Consider the following 27,325-nt stretch of genomic DNA (forward strand, 5'->3'; position numbering starts at 1 on the left):
TACTGGGTAGTGAAACTGTTTATGATTAAGGCACTAACACTGTATGGACACAGGCTATATCCAGAAAGTGCTATGATCATGGCCATTTCCATGGCAGGGAAGTCTGGGACAACTTAGCCTTGGGTGTGCCCTCTAGAGCACCCTCATGGTAATGCCCCTGCCCCTTCCCCCAGCCCTAGTACCCCAGGTGCTTCCCAGGCCTACCAGTGTGCTGAGGCCCCCCGTCCTGCCTGAGCCCACAGAGTTCCTGGAATGAACTGTCTTCTGAAGCTCATTGACAACTGGTACTCCACTGTGCCAGTGGCATGAACATTTCCTCCTCAAGGATGTGTGGCCTGACCTACACTTCCAGGTTCCCCACTGTGGTGCTACCCAGGTCACACAGATCATAGAGAACACACGCAGGGAGAGAAGGGGCCAGGGTGGCCACTGTGGGTGAGCAGGCGATGAGCCTTTCCATTACTACCCCTCCTAGACACTAACCTGGATGAGGCTGGAGTTCTCTAGGTTGACTATGCAGATGAGTTTGGGGGTTGGGGGAAAGAAGGGAAGTGCTGAGGGTCTGGGAACTACTTCCGGAGATACTGGGGGAGGGACATTAGCCCACTGATCCCTTTGCTTGATCAGTTCTGGAGTCAATCTAAGAACTAGTAAATTCTCATCACCCCCACCCTATTTGAACAGATGGATGAAGAAGGTTGGTTGCCAGCGAGCCATGTGGTTATTTGTGGGAACAGTGTACAGTACTAGGCATGGGGCACAGCCATAGAAGCTGCTTTGTTGGTTTTGTTATCTTTCTGAATGGCTGTAGCAAGGACAAATTTGTGTTGACAAATAATAAAAATATGTATCAACTAACAAAGCTGTTCTCAACCTTATCTGGCTATATTCCCTGTTTTAAGGGTAGTTACAATGTCATATAATAAATGTTTATGTTTATGATATTTTATATAAAATGCATATTAGGATGAATAAAATTGTCAGTATTTGATCTTTTCTTAGATTTATCTTTTTTAATTGATACATAATATTTGTTTATATATATGGGGTACCTGTAATATTTTTTATATGCATAAAATGTGTAATGATCAAGTAAGGGATTTAGGACATTTATCACCTCAGTATTTATCATTTCTATGTATTGAGAACATTTTAGGTCCTCTCTTGTAGCTATTTTGAAATACAAAATATAGTCATGTGCTGGGCGCGGTGGCTCACGCCTGTAATCCTAGCCCTCTGGGAGGCCGAGGTGGGTGGATCACTTGAGGTCAGGAGTTCGAGACCAGCCTGAGCGAGACCCCGTCTCTACTAAAAAAAAATAGAAATAAATTATCTGGACAACTAAAAATATATATAGAAAAAAAATTAGGTGGGCATGGAGGCGCATGCCTGTAGTCCCAGCTACTCGGGAGGCTGAGGCAGGAGGATCGCTTGAGTCCAGGAGTTTGAGGTTGCTGTGAGCTAGGCTGACGCCACGGCACTCACTCTAGCCCGGACAACAAAGTGAGACTGTCTCAAAAAAAAAAAAAAATAGTCATGTTAACTATAGTCATCTTACTCTGCTATCAAAGATTAGATATTATTCCTTCTAACTATATGTTTGTACCCATTAACCAACCTCTCTCTTCACTCACCCCACCCATACATGTACCCTTCCCACCTCTGGTAACTATAATTCTACTCTCTACCTGTATGGAGAGCAGTTCTTTTAGCTCCCACATGTGAGTGAAAACAAGCATGCTTGACATTCTGTGGCTGGCTTATTTCACCTAAAATAATGGCCTCAAATTTCATCCATATTAGTACAAATGACTAGATTTCATTCCTCTTCTATGGAAGAATAGTATTGCATTGTGTATATATACATTTTCTTCATCCCTTCATCCATTGATGGACATTTAGGTTGATTTCATATCTTTGCTATTGTTAATAATGGTATAATAAACATAGGGGTGCTGATATCCCTCTGATAAACTGATTTCCTTTCCTTTGGATAAATACCCAGTAGTGGGATTGCTAAATTGTATGGTTGTTATATTTTTAGTTTTTTGAAGAATCTCCATGCTGTTTTCCATAGTACTAATTTATATCTGTACCAACAGTTTATAAGAATTCCCTTTTCTCTGCATCCTTGCTAGCATCTGTTAATTTTGGTCTTTTTGATAATAGCCATTCTAACTGGGATAAGATGATATCTCATTGTGGTTTTGATTTGCATTTCCCTGATGATTAGCAGTGGTGTTGAGCATTTATTCATGTACTTATTGGGCATTTATGTCTTCTTGTTTTTTTTGTTGAGACAGGAGCTCACTGTGTCCTCTGAGCTAGAGTGAGTTGGCATGATCATAGTTCACCACAACCCCAAACTCCTGGGCTCAAGTGGTCCTCCTGGCTCAGCCTCCCAAGTAGCTGAGACTGCAGGTGTGAGCCACCTGTCCCTCGCCTGTATGTCTTCTTTTGAGATATACCTGTTCGGTCCATTGCCCACTTTTTAATTGTTTTTTTGCTGTTGATTCCTTTGAGTTCTTTGTATATTCTGGATTTTAGTCCATTGTCAGGTGAATAGATTGCAAATATTTCCACCCATTCAACAGGTTGCTTCTTCAATCTTTTGATTGTTTCTTTGCTGTGCAGAAGCTCTTTACTTTAATATAGTCTCATTTTTCTATTTTTGTTTTTGTTGCCTTTGCTTTTGAGATCCTCACCATAAAATCTTTGTTGAGACAAATGTCCTATAGTGTTTCCCTTATGTTTTCTTCTAGAAGTTTTATAGTTTGGGGGTCTTATTTTTAAGTTTTTAATCTGTTTTGAGGTGAGTTTTGTATATGGTGAGAGATGAGGGTCTTTTGTTTTCTCTTGGTTTTGGTTCCCTACAAATTTTAGATTTTTTTTCCTATTTCTTTGAAAAATGTCACTGGCATTTTGATAGGCATTGCATTGAATCTGTAGATTGCTTTGGGTAGTATGGTTATTTTAACAACATTAATTCTTTCAATCCATGAGCTTGGGATATCTTTCTATTTGGTTTTCTCTTCTTCAATTTCTTTCTTCAGTGTTTTTTAGTTTTCCTTGTAGTGGTTTTTACCTTCTTTTTTAAATTTATTCCTAGGTATTTTTTTATAGCTATTATAAACAAGATTGCTTTCTTGATGATTTTTTTTCCAGCTAGTTCATTATCAGTGTATAGAAACTACTGATTTTTATTTGTTGATTTTGTATCCTGTAACTTTTCTTTATTTGTTTATCAGTTGAAAGAGTTTTTTGGGTTGAGTCTTTAGGTTTTTCTAAATATAAGATCATGTTATTTGCAAAGAGGGACAATTAGACTTCCTTTTTTCCAATTTGGATGTTTTCTTATTTCTCTCCCTTACCCGATTGCTCTGGATAGGACTTCTAGTACTATGTTGAATCGCAGTAGTGAACATGGGCATCTTTGTCTTGTTCCAGTTCTTTGAGGAATGGCTTTCAGCTTTTTCTCATTCACTATGATGCTAACTGTGGGTTTGTCATATATAGGCTTTGTTATGTTTAGGTATATTTTTCCTATGCCTAATTTTTTGAAAGTGTTTATCACAAAAAGATGTTGAATTTTATCTCATGCTTTTCCTGTTTCTCCTGAGAGGATACCATGGTTTTTGGACTTTGTTAATGTGATATTTCATGTTTATTGATTTGTGTATGCTTACCCATCCTTGCATCCCTGGGATAATTTCCACTTGAACACGCTGTATTATCTTTTGATGTGCTGTCGGATTCAGTTTGCTAGTATTTTGTTGAGGATTTTTACATTTATGCTTATTAGGGATACTGGGCTGTAGTTTTCTTTTTTTGTTGCATCCTTGGCTGGTTTTGGAATTAGGATAATGCTGGCATTGCAGAATGAGTTAGAGAGAATTCTCTCCTCTTCAGTTTTTGGAATAGTTTGAGAATTTATGTTAGTACTTATTTTAAAGTATGATAGAATTTGGCAGTGAAGCCATACAGTCCTGGTCTGTTCTTTTTTGGGAGACTTTTTATTACTGATTCAATCTCATTATTGTTATTGGTTTGTTTAGGTTTTCTATTTCTTCCTGATTAAATATTGGTAGGTTGTATGTGCCTAGTAATTTATCCATTTCCTTTAGGTTTTCCAGTTTGTTAGCATATAGTTTATAATAGCCCCTAAATATCTTTTGTACTTCTGTGGTATCAGTTATAATATCTTTTTTTGTTTGTTTCTGATTTTGTTTGAGTGTGTTCTCTTTTCCTTTGTTGGTGTCAGAAGTGGTTTATCAATTTTGTTTAACTTTTTAAAACACTAACTTTTCATTTTTTTGATCCTTCATATTGTTTTTTAGTCTCTATTTCATTTAGTTCTCCTCTGATCTTTATTATTTCTTACTTTCTACTAATTTTGTGTTTGGTTCTTGTTTTTCTAATTCCTTGAGGTCCATGATGAAACTGTTTATTTGACATCCTAATTTTTTGATGTTGGCATTTATTGCTATAAACTTCCGTCTTAGCACTGCTTTTGCTATATCCCAAAGGTTTTGGTATTTTTATTTGTTTCAAGAAAGTTTTATTTTTTTCTTAATTTCTTCATTGATCCAATGGTTATTCAAGAATATTTTGTTTAATTTCCATATACTTGTACAGTTTCCAAAATTCCTCTTTTGATTTCTAGTTTAATTCTATTGTAAGGTGGGAACATACTTGACATGATTTTGATTTTTTAAAATTTGGAGAGACTTGTTTTGTGACCTTACATATGGTGTATCCTGGAGAATGTTTCCTGTACTGATGAGAGAAGAATGTGTGTATTCTGCAGATGTTGTATAAAATGTTCTGGTAATTTCTGTTAGGTCCATTTGGTCTATGTTGTAGTTTAAATCTGGTATTTCTTTGTTTCTGTCTAGATGATATTTCCAGTGCTATAAGTGGGATGTTGAAGTCTCCACTGTCATTTTATTGGAGTCTATTAGAGCCATTAATATTAGTTAGACAAATCTATTAATATTTTCTTTATATATCTGGGTGCTCCAGTTTTGGGTGTACATATATTTAGAATAGTTATATCTTCTTACTAAATTGATTGCTTTATCATTATATAATGTCCTTCTTTGCCTCTTTTTACTGGTTTTGACTTAAAGTCTGTTTTATCTGATACAAAGTTAGCTACTTCTGCTCACTTTTGGTTTCTGTTTTCATGGACTGTCTTTATTCCATTCCTTTACTTGCAGTTTATAAGTGTCTTTATAGGTGATGTCAGTTTCTAGTAGGCTGCATGTAGTTGAGTCTTTTTTTTAAAAATCTATTCATCCAGTCTTTATCTTTTAAGTGGAAATTTCAGTCGGTTTACATTCGAGGTTATTATTGATATGTGAGTACTTATTCCTATCTTTTTGTTAATTGTTTTCTGGTTGTTTTTTTTTTATTTTGAGACAGAGTCTCACTCTGTTACCCCGGCTAGAGTGTCGTGGCATCAGCTCAGCTCACAGCAACCTCAAACTCCTGGACTCAAGCAATCCTTCTGCCTCAGCCTCCCGAGTAGCTGGGACTACAGGCATGCGCCACCATGCCCGGCTAATTTTTTCTATATACATTTTTAGCTGCCCATATAATTTCTTTCTATTTTCAATAGAGATGGGGTCTTGCTTTTGCTCAGGCTGATCTCAAACTCCTGAACTCATGTGATCCACCCGCCTCGGCCTCCCCGAGTGCTAGGATTACAGGCATGAGCCACTGCGCCCGGCCTCTGGTTGTTTTATATGTGCTTTGTTCTTTTCTTTTTCTATTATTGTTTATCATTGCCATTTTGTGTTTTTCTCTAGTGGTAACATTTGTTTCAGTCTTTTCACTTCCTCATTTGTGTGTTTGCTGTATCAGTGAGTTTTATACTTCTGTGTGTTTTCCTGATGGTAGTTAATGTTCTTTCAATGTCAGATATAGGAATCTCTTAAGCATTTCTTGTAGGTCCGGTTTAGTGGTGATGAATTTCCTCAGTTTTTGCTTTTCTGGGAAAGTCTTTATTTCTTTTTCATTTATGAAGGTTAACTTTGCTGAGGGTAGTATTTTTGTCCGACAGGGTTTTTTTTTCTTTTAGAACTTTGACTATATCATTTAATTATCTCCTTTTCTGTAGGCTTTCCGCTGACAAATATGCTGTTAAGTCTGATGAAGTTTCCCTTGTATATGAATAGATTCTTTTCTCTTGCTGTTTTTATAATTCTCTCCTTACCTTTGACTTTTAACAGTTTGACTATAATGTGCTGTGGAGAAGACCTCTTTGGGTTGTATCTATTTGGGGATCTCTTAGATTCTTGTATCTGGATGTCTAAATCTATTGCTAGACTTGGGAAGATTTTAGCTATTATTTCATTAAATACGTCTTCTATGCCTTTGTTTTTCTCTTCATTTCCTGGAACACCCAAAATTCAAATATTTGGTCACTTATTGGTGTTCCATATGTCAGGTAAGTCATGTAAGCTTTGCTCATGCTTTTTAATTAATTTTTTCTTCTTGATTTGTTTTTTTTTTTGATCTGATTGGGTTATTTCAATAGTCCTGTCTTCAAGTTCTGAAAGTCTTTCCTCTGCTTGATCTAGTCTGTTGTTAGGTCTTTCAAAAGTATTTTTTATTTCATGTATTGAATTCTTCAATTTCCAGATTTCTATCTTGTATTTTTATAATATCTGTCTCTGTGGTGAATTTCTCATTCATACCCTGAATTCTTTTTCTGAGGTCTTTGTATTGTTTCTCTGTGTTCTCTTGTATCTCCCTGAGCTCCTTTAATATAATTAGTTTGAATACTTTTTCTGGCATTTCATACATTTCTTTTTTGTTGGGATCTGTTGCTGGATAATTATTGTCTTGCTTTGGAGGTGTCATATTTCCTTGCTTCTTTGTTTTCCTGTGTGCTTCTGTTGATAACTGTGCATTTGGTATAATCGTCACTTCTTCCAATTTTTTGGATTAGCATTCATAGGGGAAGATTTTTTCTTTAAAATGTATGGTGATGGTGATGGTTCGGTTGGGTATTTTAGCTTTAATTCTGGGCTCATGAAATAGTGTAGTCTCTGTGTGATTTCTTTGGCTGTAAATAGTGTCAGCAGTGTCACAGATTCATCAATGGCTTAGGCTGCAGTTGTTGGTGGAGGCTGTGGTGAGGTTTTTCTGGAAATGAGGATGCCAGGTGGGTCAGTCCTCAAACTCCAGTGGTGGCAGCAATGGGACAAACATGTCTGTTCTTGGACCCTTAGGTGGCATACATGGGCTCCAGTGTTAGCGTGTCCACGCAGGCTGATTTTTGGACTTCCAGGCGGTTTGCTCAGGTGCCAGCAATGGCAGCAGTGGGCCAGACAGGTGAGTGGGATCTTAGACATCTGTACAGCATATGTGGTGTAGGTGAAGTTAGTAGCAGTGGCAGGACAACCCTTGGGCTCCCAGGCAACACTTGCTAATGTTAGCAGTGGCTGTGATGAGCTCGGAGGGCCAGTCTCCTGTCCCCCAGCTTGCACATGCAGGTGGGTGCTAATGATAGTGGTAGTGGCAGGCTGAGTGGTCCTCTCTGCAGGTCTCCAGGGGGGATGCATGATTTCCAGCAGTGATAGACTGGGTGGGGTGATCCCCAGTCCCTGAGTGTCATGCTTGGGTACTGAGGGGACAGTGCCAGGCTGGTCGGGTCAGTGGTGTGCATCGGTATAGGCTCTGATGGGCAGGGTGGTGCAACCCGCAGCAGGGGTTAAGGAGAGCTCAATCTCAGGGTCCATGCAAGTGTGCAGTGGCTCTGCTGCTTTGGGACGGAGTTGCTGTCACTGGGAGCAGTTTCAGGTAGGTGGGCAGCTTTTAGGCTTTGGGGAGCAGATGCTTCCGTCCAGCGGCAGTGTGCAGGGAGGGCCTGTCCTCATGCCACATTAGTGCACAATGGCCATGCTGTTGCAGGGGGCCAGCTTGCTGTCTGTGGCATATGGGCAGCTTTCAGGCTCTGGGGAGCACACACTTTAGTCCCAGCAGCAGCAGCAGTAGTGCTGGCAGTGGATAGAGAGAACCTGTCCTCAGAACATTTGTCAGTATTCAGTCGGTATGCAGCTGGTACGGGTAGGGTTGCTATCAGGAGTATAGACAGGCAACTCTCAGGCTCTGGGGAGCATGCGCTATGACTTTCTTTGTCCTTGACATTGCCTCTGTGGTATTCTATACCACCCTGTTTTCTGGGGTGTATAAGTCCATGTGGTCTAGAGTACTGGAGACCCTGCAACACTGCTGGGTCCAGCCGGTGTTGCACTGCTGCAGCATTTTGAGGTTCAGGGGCTGTCAGTTGTACCCTGGGAGTGTGGAGATGCAAGTGCTGTTGGGCCCCACGGTAGTATGCAGTGTGATAGGGGCTGGGTTCTCAACATGGCACTGTGCTTTAGTTGCTTAGGTCTCAGGGGATGTCTAGGACCCAGTGTGAGTTCCCTCTCTGAAGCAAGCTATTTCACAGTGGCCAAGCAGCTTGCTATGTTAGTCTCATGGCCTACATTGGTTGAGGGGCTCTCCCATGGCTAGGATTGCAGGAGTCTGTGATGGGAATGTAGACCACTGGGTGTCACTCACTTATGCTGTCCCCACACTGGGGAGTCTTTCTAGGCTCTCAGCTATCCTAGCCAAGCAAGCTGCCTTGCTTCCCTCTCCTTCCTTCCCTTTGGTGTTTCCTGTCACTTCTCTATTGAATTCCAGTGTTCTCTCCTAGGTGATCTGTTCAAAGTATGATTATCTACTCACTATTCTGGTTCATATTCCTGGAGGAGGCAAGGGCCCAATGCCTTTAGTCAGCCATCTTTAATAGCCCTCACAATATTTGACCTTTTTAATTTATAAAAGCAATTTCATATGATTCAACCTATTATAATTAACATATAAAAGTAATATATATTTAGTTATAACAACATATTTTATATATATTATATAACTATAAAATGCAAAATAAGCACATTATATAAATATAAATGTATAAACTATAAATATATCCAACCTAATGTATCTAAATATGATTTATAAAATATATGATATACAATCTGTAATAACATTGGAATTTAATACACCAAGTATATATATGATAATGGTCCATAGTAAATATACATATGTTGTATATGTAATATGTATGCTATACACATATATTACTTTATACTATTATATAAATTACTATATATGAAAACATACTATTGTACATTAGAATAGTTGATGATGCCCCTTCACTGTCCTGAAGTGAAATTTATACGTAATATGATTTACCTATGCCTCAAATTTCAAAACACAATTTAATGACCTAACTTTAATATAAATAAGAAATCCAAGTAATTTATATTTACATAATGTGTATAATCATGTGTGAATTCTTGACAAGTTCAGTAGAAGATTTAACAAACTAAGTCTATAATTAATATAAATAGTAGCAGTAGTGATAGGAAGGACTTACTGAGCATCATCTGTATGCCGGGCACTGTTCTCGGCACTTGTAGGTGTGTGCACTTCTCTACATACACTTTCTGAGACCTCAGGTGACTGGAGCACACCTCAGTGTGCCCTCAGTTAACTGGCCCTTTATTCCCCCCTATGTACCTCTCCCCTTGTAAGGTAAACTTTTAGTCACTAAAATTTTTTTTTCGAGATACTTATCTATGCATGTAAGAGTTTAAATGTTGAATGGATTAGTGATTACCTTGCGGCACAGGTTGCAGATGAGAATGGAACCCTGTGTGCTGGATAAAAGGGACATTCGTGATATCTGCAATGCTTTATTTCTTTAATAAAACAAAGCTACTGAAAGCGAATTGGAAAAAAAGCATTAATTTGGGTGGTAAAATCATGGGAATTGGTAATATTCATTTTAGTTCTCTGTTAACTTCACAATTAAATCAAAAAGAAGATCACCAGGGGAAATTTGTCTAGTGAGTACATATGCAGTTTGTCTTCTTGAGTGTAGACCTCAAAAACCATCAGATAATCCATTTTATTGGTGCAGGGTTAGAGCTTGTCTACTTTAACACCTTCATTTCTTTCAGGAGTAGAAATTGGCTTTCCCAAAATGAGATACCTTGTTAATGAGGCAGAGGTGGAATGAGAACCCAGATTTTCTGATCCTCAGCCAGCTCTATACTATTTTCATCACCTTGGCATTGGGGTCCAGGATGATGACCTCATAGGCCTGTCAAATCTTCACTCAATCCATCAGGATTTTATTCTCTTCACAATTCTCTGCTTATTTTGGTAAAAAAAAAAGTAGATTCAGATGTTTTGGAAAAGATTTGCAGCAATCCAAAGGTTAATTTCCAGCTAATGTGAAAATTAGTTAACCAAAGCAGTTAACTCCACTAATACTTAATTGCATAATACTTAATTGTGTGAGTTCTCACAGTCTGAGAATATATGCAGTTGGCCTTCTGTATCCTCAGGTTCTGCATTCACAGATTCAACTAACAGTGGATCTGTGGATTAAAAATATTTGAAAAAAACCCAACAATACCACAAGAAAAATGATACAAGTAAAAAAGTAATACAAGGTAGCAACTATTTACATAGGATTTTACATTGTATTCAGCATTATGAATAATCTAGAGATAACTTAGAGTATATAGGAGGATGTGTGTAGATTATATTCAAATACTATACCATTTTATATCTGGGACTTAAGTATCTGAAGATTTTGGTATCATTAGGGAGGAGGGAGTCCCCTACACATACTGAGGGATGATTGCAAACCTATATTCAGTAAGGCCTATTAATTTTCTGATTTGGGAGGTACTGAGGGGAGACGGAGGATTAAAGAAAAAGAAAAACACAAGGAGCCTCTGACTTTGACTAATGTACAAATCTGTGTGGTAGGAAAATCAAGATGACACTTCTGACTTGAAACTTATATAAGTTAATCTCGGGGTATGACTAGGATTTGGATGGGATATGCATGGATATTGAGAGAAATGGTATGACGGTAAAGACAGAAAGAGCTTACCGGGCAAGGGCCCACAGCATAACTGCTTTCTGACAACGTGGCCCAGGTGAGCCAGGCAAGGAGGAGGTCAGCCTGTCCACAGTAGGAATTTTCTGTTGGAGAGTCATGAACAGCTGCTTTGATAAGGTAGGGATGATTTGGAAGGACTTGGGTGGTTGACTTGGTGATTTTGACTTTATGGGCAAGGAATTGTGAGTTCTGTAATAGGGGAGTGGCAGAGAGATTATTTTGTTATTCCTGTTTCTCAGGATACCAGCTAATGGACAGGTAGCAGTCTTAGGTTAGTATGAACACATTTTGTACATTGGGGCTGATCCTCTGACATCTCTATTAGAGTTTAGACACATCACTGCTCAGGTTGGGGAGCAGTGGGAAAAATCTTATGGCCTCTTGTGGTATCTTTGACAAATGCAAACAACTTTTGATTATCAGTAAATCTGGGAAACAATTATACATATATTTTGATCCCATAAACATTTAATGAGTATCTACTATGTATAATACATTGGGCCTTGTCCTAGGGATGCAGAGAAAATGAGAAACTCATTTAACTGGGAAGGAGCTGTGTAGACAAATACATGGTAAGAGCAGCAGACGGGAAAGAATTCACACAGGGAAGGGAAGTACAGTTTCATAGAAGTGGCAACAAATATTCTAGTGGAAGGAACCAGAAGAGTAAAGTAGTAAGAGTGATTGGCCTGTTCATGGAATGGTGAGTATTTGATTGAAGTATGGGATGTGTGAATAGTTGTGGCTAGAGGTTGAAAACACAGGCAGCCCTAGGTGAGCCAGGGGAGATAAGCTTACATTTAGGAATAACATTAATCCGGTGTCGGGCAGATGTGTGGGGGAGGTGAGGATGGGTGTATACATACATAATAAGTGTGATGCGCACTGTCTAGGGGATGGACACACTTGAAGCTCTGACTCAGGGGGGTGGCGGGGCAAGGGCAATATACGTAACCTAAACTTTTGTACCCCCACAATATGCTGAAATAATAATAATAATAATAATAATAATAAAAAACTTTTAGTCAAACAGAAGGAATAAGTTCAAGAGGTCTATTTTATAACATGCTGATTACTATAGTTAATAATAATGTATACTCAAAAACTGCTAAGAGAGTAGATCTTAACTGTTCTCATCACAAAAAATGATAATTATGTGAGGTGATGGATATGTTAATTAACTTGATTTAATCATTTTCAATGTACATATATGAAAACATGATATAAAAATGTATACACTTTTTGTTTGTTAATTAGAACTTAACAAAGCTGAAAAAAGAATATTAAAATAGTCCATGCAATATATGAGAAGGGCCTAGACTTCAGTATCTATGAAGATAGAGAGAAAGGGGACAGATTTGAGTAACTTTTCAGAAATGGCAAGGCTTAATGTCATGGGAGGAATAGGTGAAGGTCAGTGGGAAGGGAATTGCAAGATTCAGGGATGGGAGGAATGCAAACATGGGAGGCATAGCAGATTTGGGAGGGGAGAGAAGCTCACTGCCAAGCATCCTGGATTTGAGGGCATAGCAGAAAGCCTGCCTGAGGGTTTGGTGGGCAGTGCTGATATCCTATCTCCCACAGTCACAGTTGCATTAACATCACTTCATCTGAGAAGAGCTCCTGGCTAATGGCTAATTCCCAAGGAGACTTATCAGGCCTCAGGTAATCAGGAGTTGAGGAGATGGTTGCAATGCCTCACCATGGCTTCACCTCCAGAATGTAATTGGGTTCATTCATTGGGTAAAGATCAAAAGAATGATTTTGACAAAGCATCACACAGATCCTATAATGAGAGGGAAATGAAGATGGTTGTCAGCCCATTATTAAGCATAATCACTAGGTTGAAATGAGATGAACACTTCATTTAGGCAGAACTTTCCCATTGACAAGTCGTAGGGGGTGAAAATGTGAAAAGGAAGCATATAATCCAATTTTTAAAAAATGTAAAAGTACTTTTAAAAACCTAAAGCAATAACCATTCTTTGTATTTATAGAGCTGGGGGACTCTAAATTGATAGACACTGATGCACAGATGAAATCTTAAAAATCAGTATATTTTTCTATTGATTGAAGAACAGCTTTGTCCATATTTCTAGGGTGGGAGCAAGGAGGGGCACAGGTCCAGCAGCAGGGGCTTAGGCCATTTTTTAAGAGAATTTGACTTGTTTGTGCCTATGGGGTACCCACTTGAGGCGGACAGACTCCACTGTGGTGGGTATAAATAAATAGAAACTATTTTTTTGGGGTTGGGGTGTCTGAGGCCGAAATACAAGGTATTCTACTCCCACATTAAAATATTAAGAACAGGGAGCATAACATTGTATTCAGTAAGTATAATGCAAATAAATAGATCCATGTGGATCAGATATATTTTGTCTAAAGTTTAGATCTGATCTTTGGAGTTTACATCAAGTACTTGAATTATTTATCATTCATTAATCTGTAAATACTGTATGTAATTCATAGATAAATAATTGGCATACATTATTTGACGGCTAGTACTCCCACAATGGTCATTATTTGGGGATGTAATATCACTCAGCTGGAAAGGTCTACTCTACTGGACGGTCATGAACTCTGTGGAATACATATGATAATTTGGATAGAACCAAGCAAATTTATATCTTTTATTGGCTCACGATCTGGGATGAGAAGTATAGGAAGTAGTATACAGAACACACACTGAGTAACATTATAGGTTCTGGAGTCTAACTTACATGGGTTTGGGTCTGAAGTCTGCCACCACAACTTAAGTAAATTTGAGCAAGTGACTTAAAATCTCTGAGCTTTTTTTTTTCTCATAAGCAACATGGGAATAATAAGAGTCCTTCCCCCCGCAATGTTGACATGTGAATGAAATGAGAAAAATGTGTGCAAAACACCTAGCAAAGTGCTTAGCTGTTCTGTACCAACTGCTCAACGAATACCCATAGCTTCTGCTGTTATATCTTTTTGTTCTGGGTCGTTCACCCAGTGTGTGTATGTAGCCTGATTCCCTGGTTTCAGCAAGATCTCAGCTGCATTCCCAACTTCCTTTGTTACCTACAATGGTGCATCCCCAATGGTGTGCTGTGATCTCTGCCCAGCAACCAGAGAGGTTCATCAGTAACAAATCCTTAGGTTTAGAGGTTAGGAAACTTAATTACTACACAAAAACTTGGACAGCTCTCCCTCTAGTGGTCATTTTATGAATTGCCCCCAACAATTGCCCTGTTGACTCTCAAATGGAAGAAAGCGCTGGTGGTAAAAGTGCATGACATTTAGTTGACATAGTTAAAACATCTGGTTTTACTAATGAATTTGTTAATCACAACCACATAATAAACTACTATGGGGCACATCTCAGGCAAAGAACTTAACTGGAAAGAAACGTCATTAAAGTATCTAGAGCTTGAGTATTTTCTCATGTGCTCCTTAGCCATTTTACCTAACAGGATTTTCAATTTGGGCTAAAATTGCAGAATCAGCAATTCTATACATAGCTTTATATCCTAGCCCCCAGTAAGAAATTGTGATGATCATAGCCATCAGACTCTAATTTTACTTCACACAATATTCTTTTTTTTCCCTAAAATAATAATATAATTATTGTTGATAATAATATCTTCTTATGGGAATTTATAAACTATAAGGTTTTGTTCTTACAGCAGGCAGGTATGGCCAGATTTTCTCCCTGGTTATATTGAAGAGAAAGTGGGAGCCTTATCTATAAAGAAGCTAAATGGGTTTGCATGGGTCACCGAGGGCACTTGCAGGGGACTGCACTGGTTTTTACCCCTAGATATCTCCTGCTAGCAAAATAAATTGCATGGATGCTGGCATGCCCCTTTATATACTCCTTTTTTGAATCTTTGTGTCAAACTCCCTAAGCATACACTTGTTTTGCAAATTGGAATGAAAGCGATTAAAATAGAGAACTGGGTTTTAAAGAAGCGGCTTCCTTCACTCCATTATAATTGTTTTGGAGAGCTCAGATATTAAAGCATTTCTGCTACCAAGACTAAACCAAAAGTAATAACTTTGTCAGCCTTATAGAAATCTAAATCAAAGGAGCAGAGATGAGAATCTTAAAAACCACAATTGTTCTTTAAATACTTGAATTGCTATTCATAAGACTTAAGAGTGAACAGAGAAAGGATAATGTAGAAATAGGAGGTATTTTCAAATGGAGGGACAGAAATATTTATAACTATACTAAGTGATTATGAAGCAGAGGGCAGGCAGACGTGAACTCACTGAAACTTTCAATGGGTTTGCTCTGCAGCCAGCTTCAGTCCAACTGCAGAATTTCACCGTTTGGTGGGGAAAATGTCTCCCTTCCTGCCGTGCCTCCATTCACACTTGTGCCTGGTCAGTGAGACCCAGTTATAAAACCACCTGTGGGAGAAGCCAGTCTATCTGGAATCACTTTTATTGGGAGCCCTGCAGGGAGCTTGCTTATACAGATGACACTGGAGCTATGACCACAGTGGGGCTGGTTAGCTCCATGGATTGGAGCCTTGTGCTGATAAGGTTGGTACCCTCTGTGGGTTACTCAGTTCCACTATGCCTCCAACTTGGCTGTAGCCTGCATTTTTGTCAGCCAAATCACAGATCTATCCATTCAGTTATTTGCCAGATAATGTATGGAGAGTCAGCAGGCAAGAGGCTATGAAAATATGGCATGTTATCGCAACCTCCTCATGACAGAAATGTGACTTGTGTTCATAACTTTTGACGGCACTTGTTGAATTCAATTGTATGTGACCTTTTACCTCTTCTTGCCTTTTTGTGACCCTTTGATGCCTCTTGTTCTTTTCCTTATCCCTTCATGTTGGCCTGTCACCTGTCTTTTCAGGCCTCTTACCTCAGTCTGTATTTCTTAGTTGCTTCACTAGTCCCAAGTCTAAAACTAAATGTGCTATGTCTTATTCTATTCTCTCTTATCCCACTTTTGGATTGCTAAGAATAGCAATCCAATAAAAACAAACCATACCACCTTGTTGGAATCTAGCAGTGGTCAAATATTCTTTAGATGTTAGGCTACAATGCCTTAGCTTTTGGGAATGGATTTCTACTGGTAAAAGTTTCATGTAGGAAAATATTTGGTGTCAGGTGGGCCTTCCTGGCTTCAGGCTACTTTACGGGAAAATTCTCTCAGGTTTGTTGAAATGCCTTATATTGTAACCTTGTACTGTAAATACTAAGGGAAAAGAATAAAGGGGATAATGTTTACAAATTATTTCCCCCATTGTTGCATTCCTGTTCTTTGGCTACCTTATAACTAACTAAATACTCCCTCTCTGATATCTGAAGCAAGGGACAGAAGAAAAGGGACCATAAATCTATTAAGTCCATTAAGTTCTCAAATGGCACTTAGATGGAAATGAATTCTCAGTGTACTCTCAAGGTTTGTATGATAAAGCTAATTGTAATGGTAATTAAATGTCCTAAACTGCCATTGAGCATGCTTGTTGTGACTCAGGGACACGTATTTTGATTATCTTCAATACCAACCATGTCACGTCACTAATGGACTAAACCAGACTGTTACCTTTGTACAGGTGTAGATTAGAGAACAGATCATTTAGAGGAGGGGAACTAAAGGGATTTAGGGAGGAAATGGGACAAAACATTCTAAAAATTTATTTCTATCAAGTAGGTAATGATAGAGCTTCAGGCTATTTTGCCAAGTCAAATTTGTCAATTTAGAAACACTTGCTGTGCATCTTCAGGTTAGGGGAAAACAAAAACTGAAATATTAAAGAGGTTTTTTTTTTTTATCCTCATGTTTTCTTTGTTTCTATTAATCAACCTAAAATAAAGTTATGAAAAAATATATATTTTCTAAAAAATATTTATATCATATCTCGGTTGTGTTAATGTATGGGAACAGTATCACAGATAATACATAAATAGTAATAATATAAAATCCATTTAAAGATGATAAAATAATAAATATTAAAATTGCATTTAATCCAGAGACATATCACTAATAATTTACCATGACCCAGAAAGTTGGACTAATGCAAATTTTCCTCCACTCCATTGTTGACAGTTATCAGAGTGATAATAACAGGTAAACAAGCAAAGAGTGAATCAAAAAAGACCCCCAAGGGATAACCAGTGATCAGTACATATTTAGCCCAATCCACTCTACCTTCTTGGCTTTAACAGTGCAAAATTGTCATCAAAATCCTAGGGATGAATCTGGTACCCCTCAATCCTCAAAGAAAATTCAAAATGCCTGGCTCATGCCTGTAATCCTAACACTCTGGCAGGCCGAGGCAGGAGGCTTGCTTGAGCCCAGGAGTTTGAGGTTGCTGTGAGCTAGGCTGACACCACAGCACTCTAGCCCAGGCAGCAGAGGGAGACTCTGTCTCAAAAAAAAAAAAAAAAAAAAAAAAATCCAAATGCCTTTCAGTATAAACTTGAAGTGAGTTAATTGTTTATTTATTTCTAATGGATACCTCACATACTATAAGAGGAATTGAGGCAGTTTATAATAAAAGCCCATATGCAGCATGGCAGTAAAAAATGATGTCAGAGAGATCAGAAACCACAGAGTTCAAAAACTTTCTTGGGTCATAGTAGACCTTTGAAGATCTGATAAAGAGCTGTGGAAAGTCTCCCCAGAAAAGCATATCTATGAAAATAAGCACATCATTTTGCCAACAATCTTGAAGTCCATTCAGGCACCCTCCTCCTGTGTGTCCTTGAACCCCAGTTCAAAAACTGCTCCTATAGAGAAAGTGAAATCCTGAGGTAAGATAGTCATTATACTTGAGCAGTGCATTTAGCTCTGAGCTTCCTGTCAACTGAGGTTGAAAGATTATACATACTGGGTTACAGAGTTTTCAACATCTAAAAAAGGAAGTGGATTCATTCAGAAAATTATAACCAAAACATATAATTTTAAAATGGCAGTGTTTATACATTTTATGAAATGATTATTTTATAAAGGATAATCAAGTCAATAAAGGGATGTAGCATAATGTGATGAAATTCTTTGAAAAGAAGTAATTGCAGATAAAATATCCATGCTAATTATATTGAGTAGCATATGAAATTAGCCACAGCACCTCACTTCTAATCCTTCTGTAAAAGGAGTTTACTGTATGTGTATTTCTTTAATGGTAGATTTACTCACCTTATATTATTTGATTAAAGCTGACATTAATATAATATATTGCTATAAGCGCACACCAGCTAAGCAGCAAGTGAAGCCTAAGGGTATAAAGTAAAATCGACGTGTCATTAAATATCCGCTATTAATAGGACATACCATGGAAAAGTGGCATGTATATAATAGCAGATAAGCACTTTAGGTGCCACTGCTTTCAACCTTGGTATTTACTTTCTCAAAAGCAAATAAATAACATGATGGTTGTTGTCACAATTCTAGGCATAGGCAGTATAGGGTAGGGGTGAAGAACAGAATCTTTGGAATCACGGGAATCTTTGGAATCTTTCCACCCCTTATTAGCTGTGTGACCTTGAGCGAAGTCATTTAACTTCTCTGCATCTCAGTGTCTTCATCTGTAAAATAAGAATAAAAGCATTAATCTCAGGGCTGCTTCTAAGTTGTGCAGAGGTCTCATGGGAATATTTGTTTCGTGAGGCTCCTGTATGAACAATACAAGTCACCTAAAACCAACATGTCAGTGTCATTCTAGCAGTCCAATTTCACATGATTATGTGGTGGAAATACTGCACGGCTAGCAGAAGGGAACCACTTGTGAGGCCACTCTGCTAGAATTGGGACCTGGCCATGTTGTTGCAGGATAACCCTATAGGCATGTGTGCTGGAACTCCTTGGAGCATCTGGTCTATCCCAAGCGAGGGTTACTGCAGAGGACTGGAAAACACTTCAAAGGCACAGGGCTAGAGCAGAGGTTCTGCTTGCTAAGATCTAAGCAAGATATTAATCTATCTCATGGGGTCACTGGGAAGACTGAATGAAATAATCTGTGTAAAGCTCTTGACTCAGTGCATGTTGGCAATGATTATTGCTCTTACCATTATTATCGGTAATGCTCACTGCATGTTATGCATCTTCTGATTGTCTTTCAGTGGATGGCTGCATTGACTGGTCAGTGGATCTCAAGACATACATGGCTTTGGTGGGTGAACCAGTCCGAGTGAAATGTGCCCTTTTCTACAGTTATATTCGTACCAACTATAGCATGGCCCAGAGCACTGGGCTCAGGCTTATGTGGTACAAAAACAAAGGTGATTTGGAAGAGCCCATCATCTTTTCAGAGGTCAGGATGAGCAAAGAGGAAGATTCAATATGGTTTCACTCAGCTGAAGCACAAGACAGTGGATTCTACACTTGTGTTTTAAGGTGAGTGTTGTGTGAAAATATTGTTTAATCGCATGGCTGAGTCCTTTGATTGGGTCTGGAGTATGTGCAGGTGTGCCTCACCTTACAGTGGATATGTTCTGGAAAGATTGTAGTGCATGTGGAGTTTTAGTAAATTCAATTATAATTCTCTACTGGAACTGCACAGCAAATTCTTACCAGATTTTCATAAAATAGGACTCCCATTTACTGTGTGTGCTTATTTAATTTAGAACATTTTGTGACTTATTTCTTCCCTAATCCCACCTCTGCTCCAGGGTCTTATATTAACAGTTATTTTTACATACAGCCAGTTGGCTCAATGATCTTGATATCTGGCCATGAAAATGACCTAAAGTATCATTTAGGCCAAGGTCTCACCTTCCTTGTTGATGGAAAATAGCTTCAAATGCTGCTGGGAGATATCATAGCAAATGTGCTACTGGTGACATCTTTTGTAGATTTAGCACTGTACATTTGAGTCCACTGTGTCTAAATATTCAGCATGGAGTTCTGTAAATATAGTCACACTGATTTTTAGGGTACTATACTGGAGAGATATCACAGATACAATCCTTGCTTGCAAGAATTTTATACTGAAAAGAAAGCAGGTTTCTTTTTTTTTTTTCAGGGATTCTACAATATGTTCTCCCTTCCCCCTCCACCCCAGTGGTAGGATCATCTAGCATCACAGATAGAGAGTGGATTGTGTATTGAAGTAGGTAGCTGAGATGACCTTTAAGCCACCTTTCAATTCTGCCATTTTGGGAATCTTTGATCTTGCTCACCAGGGACCTGCACTCTACTATTTGATTTTAACTTCTTGGAAATGCAGACCTTCCCTATTTTTGTATCCTGTAGACTTTGATGCCAAAGCTATGTCACTTCTTCATCAAAAGCACTTGGAAGCCCCTGGCAAGGCCTCATTGTTGAAAAGGCCAGGAAAACAAGGTGGTGTATAAATAGAGAGCCTTCTAGGTATTATAAGAAATCAATTTTGTGATTTGGGGTCGGGGGAGGTTGGGGGAACAAATGGTGAGTTTTGGTCTCTGCTTGTGGTAGGCAGAATCCCCAGGATCTTGGCAGAATAGCAATCATTCTGATCACACCTTTAGTGATTAGCGGTATTTTCTCCTACCTGGGCAGCTCTTGGCAAAATTGAGAAGTAGGTGTAATTCAGCTTTAGTGACTAACACTATTCTCTAGGGTGCTGCTACTCTTTCCCTGCTTGCACTCTCTCCATCCTCTACCCTCATTAAAACCTGCCATCTGAAAATATCTCTCTTTTCCTCCCACTTCCCCTATTTGCTTTTTGTTGTTTTCACAGATTTAAAGTTTTATGTGCAAAGCATCAGTACTCTATATGCAGGTGATAAGCTTATGATGAATTGTGGAACTAATTATTGCTACATCCTCAGTCCTACTTACATCCTCAGTCTTGGTACTTCTCTTGTTTTCCCTTCTCCCCTTTAACTTCATTCCCCTGTTCCTAGCAATGTTAACAACTTAGTGTTTATCCTTCCATATATTTTCCCTACTTTTTAAATTATACAAACATATTTACATGGAGATTTTCCCCTCATTGTTTAACAAAATTGAAAGGTTATAGATATCTCTGCATTTTCTTAGTAAAAATACATAATAACAATCACTCTAAGTCAATTGCTAGAAACTCACTCATTATTTTAAGTGTATAATTTTCTAAATTGCTTAATATTCTATGATGCTACAATTTAGTCAATTATTTCCCTTTTGATGAGGACATATTTTGTTTCCAGTTTTCTGACCCTACAATAAGTGGTGTGATAAAAATCCTTGCTTTGAAATAAACTTTAAAAATTTAGAATAGTTTTAGAATTACAGAATTATTAATGTTGCAAAGATAATATAGAGAGTTCCTGTAATACTCTCTCCCCAGTTTTCCCTTTTTATTAACATTTTCCATGACTGTGGTACATTTGTTACAATTAATCAAACCAATAGTGGTATATTATTATTAACTAAAGTCCATGCTTTTTTCAGATTTCCTGAGTTTTTCCTCAAAGCCCTTATTCTGTTTCAGGATCCGGTCTCTGATACCACATTGCATTTAGTTGTCATGTTCCATTAAGCTTTTCTTGTCTGTGGCAGTTCCTCAGACTTCCCTTGTTTTCAATGCCCTTGACAGTTTGAGGGGTACTGGTCAGATATTTTGTAGAATGTCCCTCAATTGGGATTTATCTAATATTTTTCTCATGGTTAGGTGGGATAATATGTTTTTGGGAGGAAGGCCACAAAGGAATATGATTCTCATCATATTGTATCAAGGGCATAAAATATCAATATGCCTCATCGCTTTTGACGTTGACCTTGATCATCTGGCTTGAGGTGGTATTTGTCTTTCTCCACTATAAAGTTACTCTTTTTTTTCCCCTTTTCATACTGTAGTATTTGGAAGAAAGTTATCATTCACATTCTACACTTCAGAAGGGGGAACTGTACTCCCCCTCCTTAAGGGTGGACTATCTCCATAAATTATTTGGAATTCTTCTGCATGAGAAATTTGTGTCTTCTCCTCCATTTATGTATTCAATCATTTATATCAGTATGCACTCATGGATATTTATATTATGCATTGGTTTATAATGCAATACTACTTTATTTTCTTGCTCAAATTCTTTAACCTTTGCCCATTGGAAGGAAGCTCTTTCAGTTGGCTTATTTGTCCATTTGATATAACCCCATCATTGTGTGTTTTCATTTTTTAAGTGTTTCCTTATACTGTGGAAAGATGATTCAGGCTTACCTTGTATATTTCCTGCCTCAGTTCTAGAATTAACCATCTTCCCAAAGAGCCTTGATTTTTTTAAAATGGGAAATGATATTTGAAACCCAGGTTTTGTTGCTAGGTGTGTTCATTGCTATTGGGGTATTGTTGCTTCTAGGTCCTCTCAGCTGACAGTCTGTTCACTTTTAAACAAAGCCCTTGCACTATTTAATGCATCAGTCCACAGATTGTTAAGGAGTACTTTAGGGGTAGTGGAACTTCCCCATGCCCCTGATGTCCTTTCCAATAGGTGTCCCTCTCTTTTAAGTATTAATAGATTGACCTCCATTATGCCCTTTGTGGATACTATCTGAGTCAGTGGTTCTCAACTCACATGTAGATTAGTAGAAGAGAAATAGATGGATTGCCACTGAGCAGAGGCCTAGATTCAAGTATGACTGGTGACTTATTTATGCGACAGGTGTTAGGGAGCGATTGAGACTGATGGGGTGGATGGAACTTTTGACTGTTATCCCTCACGTGTACTTTGGTAAGGAAAAAAAGAGTTTGGAAACCACTGTTCTAAATGAATCAAGCAGCCTTTTGTCAGCTCAAAGATATATAAATCTATTCCAGAAATTCAGAAGTGAAAATAGCCAACATTTGGTTGTGAATAATGAGGCTGTTTTTCAGATTTCGTAGTGGTCACTGACTTCTAATATGTGCCAAGTGAGAAATTTAATCCATATAGGTTATTTTGTGCAATTGACAGGACAGTGACATTCATAGTAAACAAATCTCTTAATTTGACAATGCCAGTTTTCACCTAAGATCCTCAGTTTGTTGCCACCTAAAGATAATTATGAATGATTTTTCTATGCTTTATTGACTGTTTTAAAAGTTACTATTACATATTGATTCCATTGTGCTTCAAAATGCAGATATGAACTATTTATTAATATTTTCCACCCATTTGAATCACAGCAAGAAAAGTTTACTGTTTATGACTATCAGTAGCCAATCACTCATTGTTAAATTTTTCTCTGGCTAGTCTCAAAAGTGATTAGTTGAATTTCTCAACATTTTAATGTGTCAGTAATAGAAGAATGGTAGAGGACTGAGTCATATTTTGAGAGGCAGTGCCATTCTGAGAATCACCCCAATTTTTTCAATGGAGGCACGATTTAATAGGATAAAAATGATAAGAGTAATTGAAATAAATGAGGTTCTCAAAATCTGAATGCCTCATACACTGTTTCTAAAGAGTTCCTTAGTGTATTTACCCAGTCCAGAGGCATGATATTTACTTTGATTTTTCAAATGTGAATAATCCGTTCAGTTTTGAATAACATTACTCCAAGAAAAGAACATCCCTGGAGAAGTTGAGAGGGGTGGATATATTTAAAAGAAGAAATATAGCATGTTGCTAATTTTTTGTTTTTTTTTGAGACAGAGTCTCGCTCTGTTGCCTGGGCTACAGTGCCGTGGCATCATCCTAGCTCACAGCAACCTCAAACTCCTGGACTCAAGCAATCCCCCTGCCTCAGCCTCCCGAGTAGTTGGGACTACAGGCATGTGCCAACATGCCTGGATAATTTTTTCTATATATTTTTAGTTGTCCATATAATTTCTTTCTATTTTTAGTAGAGATGGGCTCTCGCCCTTGCTCAGGCTGGTCTCGAACTCCTGAGCTCAAACAATCCGCCTGCCTCGGCCTCCCAGAGTGCTAGGTTTACAGGCCTGAGCCACCACACCCGGCCTGCATGTTGCTAATTTTTAACTCTGTATGATGGGTACATGAGCGTTTATTATATTCTTTTTATTTTGGACTATGTTTGGAATATTCCATAATAAAAAACAAAAAGAACCAATAAATATAAGTGTACAGTAACTTTGTGTGATTTTAATGGCCCTTAAATGATCCTGATCTATAAATGCCTATGTAGCATATAGAAGTAAGTTTTTATATTTCAATCAACAAACATTCATCCAGTGTGTACCATGGGATTCAATTTATGCCATGTTGCAAGGAGACACTTTTCTTTAGAAAGAAAAGTGATTGTCCTAGTCTACCTCAGACACTATGAAACAGCTCTTATCAACCTTCTACCCTCCGACCCTACTCCCCACCATAGTTACCAATAGATTTTCAAGGACAGTGAACATTTCTCGTAATTTAATTCCAACTTAACTACTGATCCTTGAAAAGGTAAGTGTCAACAAGTCGGTTGCCTGGATAGCAATTTCCAGGAGGGCAGATAGTTTCTTGTCAGAAAAATGAAAGCCTGCATCTTATAGAATTAATTGACCTCAGAAAAGATCAAGATAATACGGCAGGTTCTTGAGACAGCAGCAATGCCTTCTCTGGCCTGTGTAGGCTAAAATGAAATGCAATTAGTTATTTCTTTATAGCAATTATACATTGAAGAACACCTATCTAAGCTGACAAAAGAATTTTTCAACTGCTAAAATTTGATAGTCTACTTGTTTATAAAATTATAGGAAATTAGAATTACAAAGAAATAGCAATTGTGCTTTATTTTCATGTCATTAACATAAATTAGATATATTCTAATGTTTAGAATTATAACCGTACTGTTATGCATTAGCTGTGTAATTTCAACTCCATTCAGTTTGTTTATTGGAGGGAAGCAAACGTTTACAGTTTAGTCAGCAGGATTACCTGCTTTGTAAGAATTAATAGGTTATATTTGATAACACTAAAATAAGAATTGATTTCAAATAGTCACAGATGAGCTGCGTAATACTGGTATTCATATATACTTTTTAGTTTCAACCCTGGTAACAAACTTTAATGACTTTCTGTTTTATGATCATTTTGCTCAGAATCAATGTTTTAACCTATTTCAGAGATAGCAAACTCACAATATTTTCAGTGGCCAAGAAGGTAATACAATGAGTATGGCAGGCCACCAAAAACATTTTGGAGTGTTAGAGGTTGTAGCATTTTCCTCAATAATCTTATTTCATGCATTCTGCTCTCTTTCTACTACTGTTTTTCTAGCTCCATTCTTTCTATTCTCAATCTACAATAATCTATTGATCCCAGGCAGGTCTTCTTGCTCATTGATCTTGTAATTTTTTTTTCACTGTCCCTGGTCTCTTCCTGCCTAGCATAGTTTAAATTCAGTGATCAATCATTATAATCACTCCCATATATACCCTCTTGATTCTCTTGACCCTTTCTTCCTTCATCTTACCTGTGTAAAACCACAACACTGTTTAAACCCATCTTTCCACACTGTTCCTGTATCCTTGCAGCTGAACTTTGTTGAAGGAAATATCTAACAGTGTTGACTGGTCTCAATTTAAGTTTATTATTATGAACCTCAAATGAACCCTAAATGCTACCAGGTAGCATATATATACTATACATATACTATATAGTGTATATATATATGTATATATATATATATCATATATAAAATATGTATTATATACAGTATATATACTATATATACATTATATATACTATGCTATATACATATACTATATAGTATACATACTATATATACACACACACATATATACACACACACTATATATTCGTAGACCAGTCTCCCATCTACCTATGTAACCATTTTATATCATCTCCTCTCCTCAAATCTCTGTCTCCTCCCCCTTGCTGTCCATTTCACTAAAAAAAGAAAAAAAATCAAAGCAATCAGGAGAGAACTTTCACTACATACACCCATCGACTGGCATCTATACCTACATACTTTGCCTTCTATCTTGTAAGGACTCGCCTTGTCCCTATCTAAGGCTAATCACTTCACGTGTATACTAACTTCTATCTCTATTTGCCTACTCAAGAATATTACCTGAAAAATTCTCCCATTTCTCTCCCATGTCATGGACTTTCCTATTTCTACTGGATTATTTCCATTTCTATTGGCATATACCCATGTCTATATTTATGCCATCTAAAAAACATCCTCTTGACTCCACTTCCCCTGCCAGCCACTGTCCCCGATTCCTTATTCCCATTTGAAGCAAAACTACTTAAAAGAAAGAGTTGTCTGGTGGGTTTATCATGGGTGTTTGCATATGTCAAAACCCATCAAATTATACCCATTAAATAGTACTTCATGTATCAATTATACCTCAATAAAGCTTAAAACAAAGAAGAAAGACTTGTCTGTAGTTACAGACTTGAGTTCCTCTCCACTCATTCTCTAGAAAACCCATTTCATTCAAAATTTTACCTTTACCACTCTACCAAAACTACTCTTACCAAAGTTCCCAGTGACCTCAAAAATGCTAAATCCAATGGTCATGTCAATTTTCTGCCCTCCTATTACTTGACCTATCAGCTCATTTGGCACATTTGATTATTTTGTTGTTTTTGATACTATGTTCTTTATCTGATTTCCCGAGAATCATATTTTCTTTGTTTCCGTCCTGCTCCATCAGTTACTCTTCCTTAAGTTCCTTTCCTGCTCCCCATATTCTCCCTTTCCTCGTAATGTTAGAGGACGCTAGGAACATAGGCCAAACATTGCCGAATCTTCTGATTTTTTGAACAGAAATATGAATAATTGAATGAAATCTGAATAATTGTGTGAAATTTCTAAGTCTTTAAATTTTAGGAGTTCCTCCTCCTAAAAAAAGCACATAATCAGATTCAACCAGTGAACTCAGTTTGCAAACTCTGAACTAGTAGGTTCTGACTCCAACATTAACCCAGAGAGTGATGGTATGGTCATCTTAGAGCATGGCTGGAGCAGATTTTGTGAGTATCACAGTGGAGCAGAAGAATGAACATTTCCATAAGAATATGGTAGACTAGAAGAAACGGGCCACTCTCCCTAGTGTACATTTGAACACTCATTAGTAGGCTCAAATGGTGCCCCTATGTGTGGCAACTGGCTAAATCCCAGCTTATTCCCTTGCATGGTTATCAGAGTCTCCAGGAAAGATGCAAAATAGTGGTCCTTCCTGTTAGCCACAGCGTATGGAAGTGGTATTCTGTCTGAAGGATTCTATTGCTGTAAATTGGTTCTTCTCCTCCACCTTCCTTCCTGTCAGTGACGAAACAAGGGGACTGAAGATGTACAATGACTCTAGTCTCAGGCATGACAAGTAACTTCAGTGAAAGTATCCCTTAGCTACTTCTCTGGCCTAATATGGTGCCAATCACGATGATGAACCCATGAGAAAATTATGACATGTCATCTTCCTTTAAGGAGTTACTACAGAAGGGTATGAACTAGCAGGGACTCTTCTATACCTAACACTGTGGTGCAGTGTTCTA

General features: G+C 37.9%; 1 protein-coding gene across 1 annotated transcript in view; it reads left to right on the top strand.

Moving 5' to 3' along the window:
- Nucleotides 1-27,325, top strand: part of IL1RAPL2 (interleukin 1 receptor accessory protein like 2) — a 1,016,789-nt gene that overhangs the window by 509,665 nt on the left and 479,799 nt on the right. The window contains exon 3 of the mRNA XM_045537537.1: nucleotides 19,034-19,307. Coding sequence (XP_045393493.1) covers nucleotides 19,034-19,307 — 274 coding nt within the window. The remainder of the gene's footprint in view (nucleotides 1-19,033; nucleotides 19,308-27,325) is intronic.

Source organism: Lemur catta, chromosome X (genome assembly GCF_020740605.2).
Source record: "Lemur catta isolate mLemCat1 chromosome X, mLemCat1.pri, whole genome shotgun sequence".
Classification (NCBI taxonomy): domain Eukaryota; kingdom Metazoa; phylum Chordata; class Mammalia; order Primates; family Lemuridae; genus Lemur; species Lemur catta.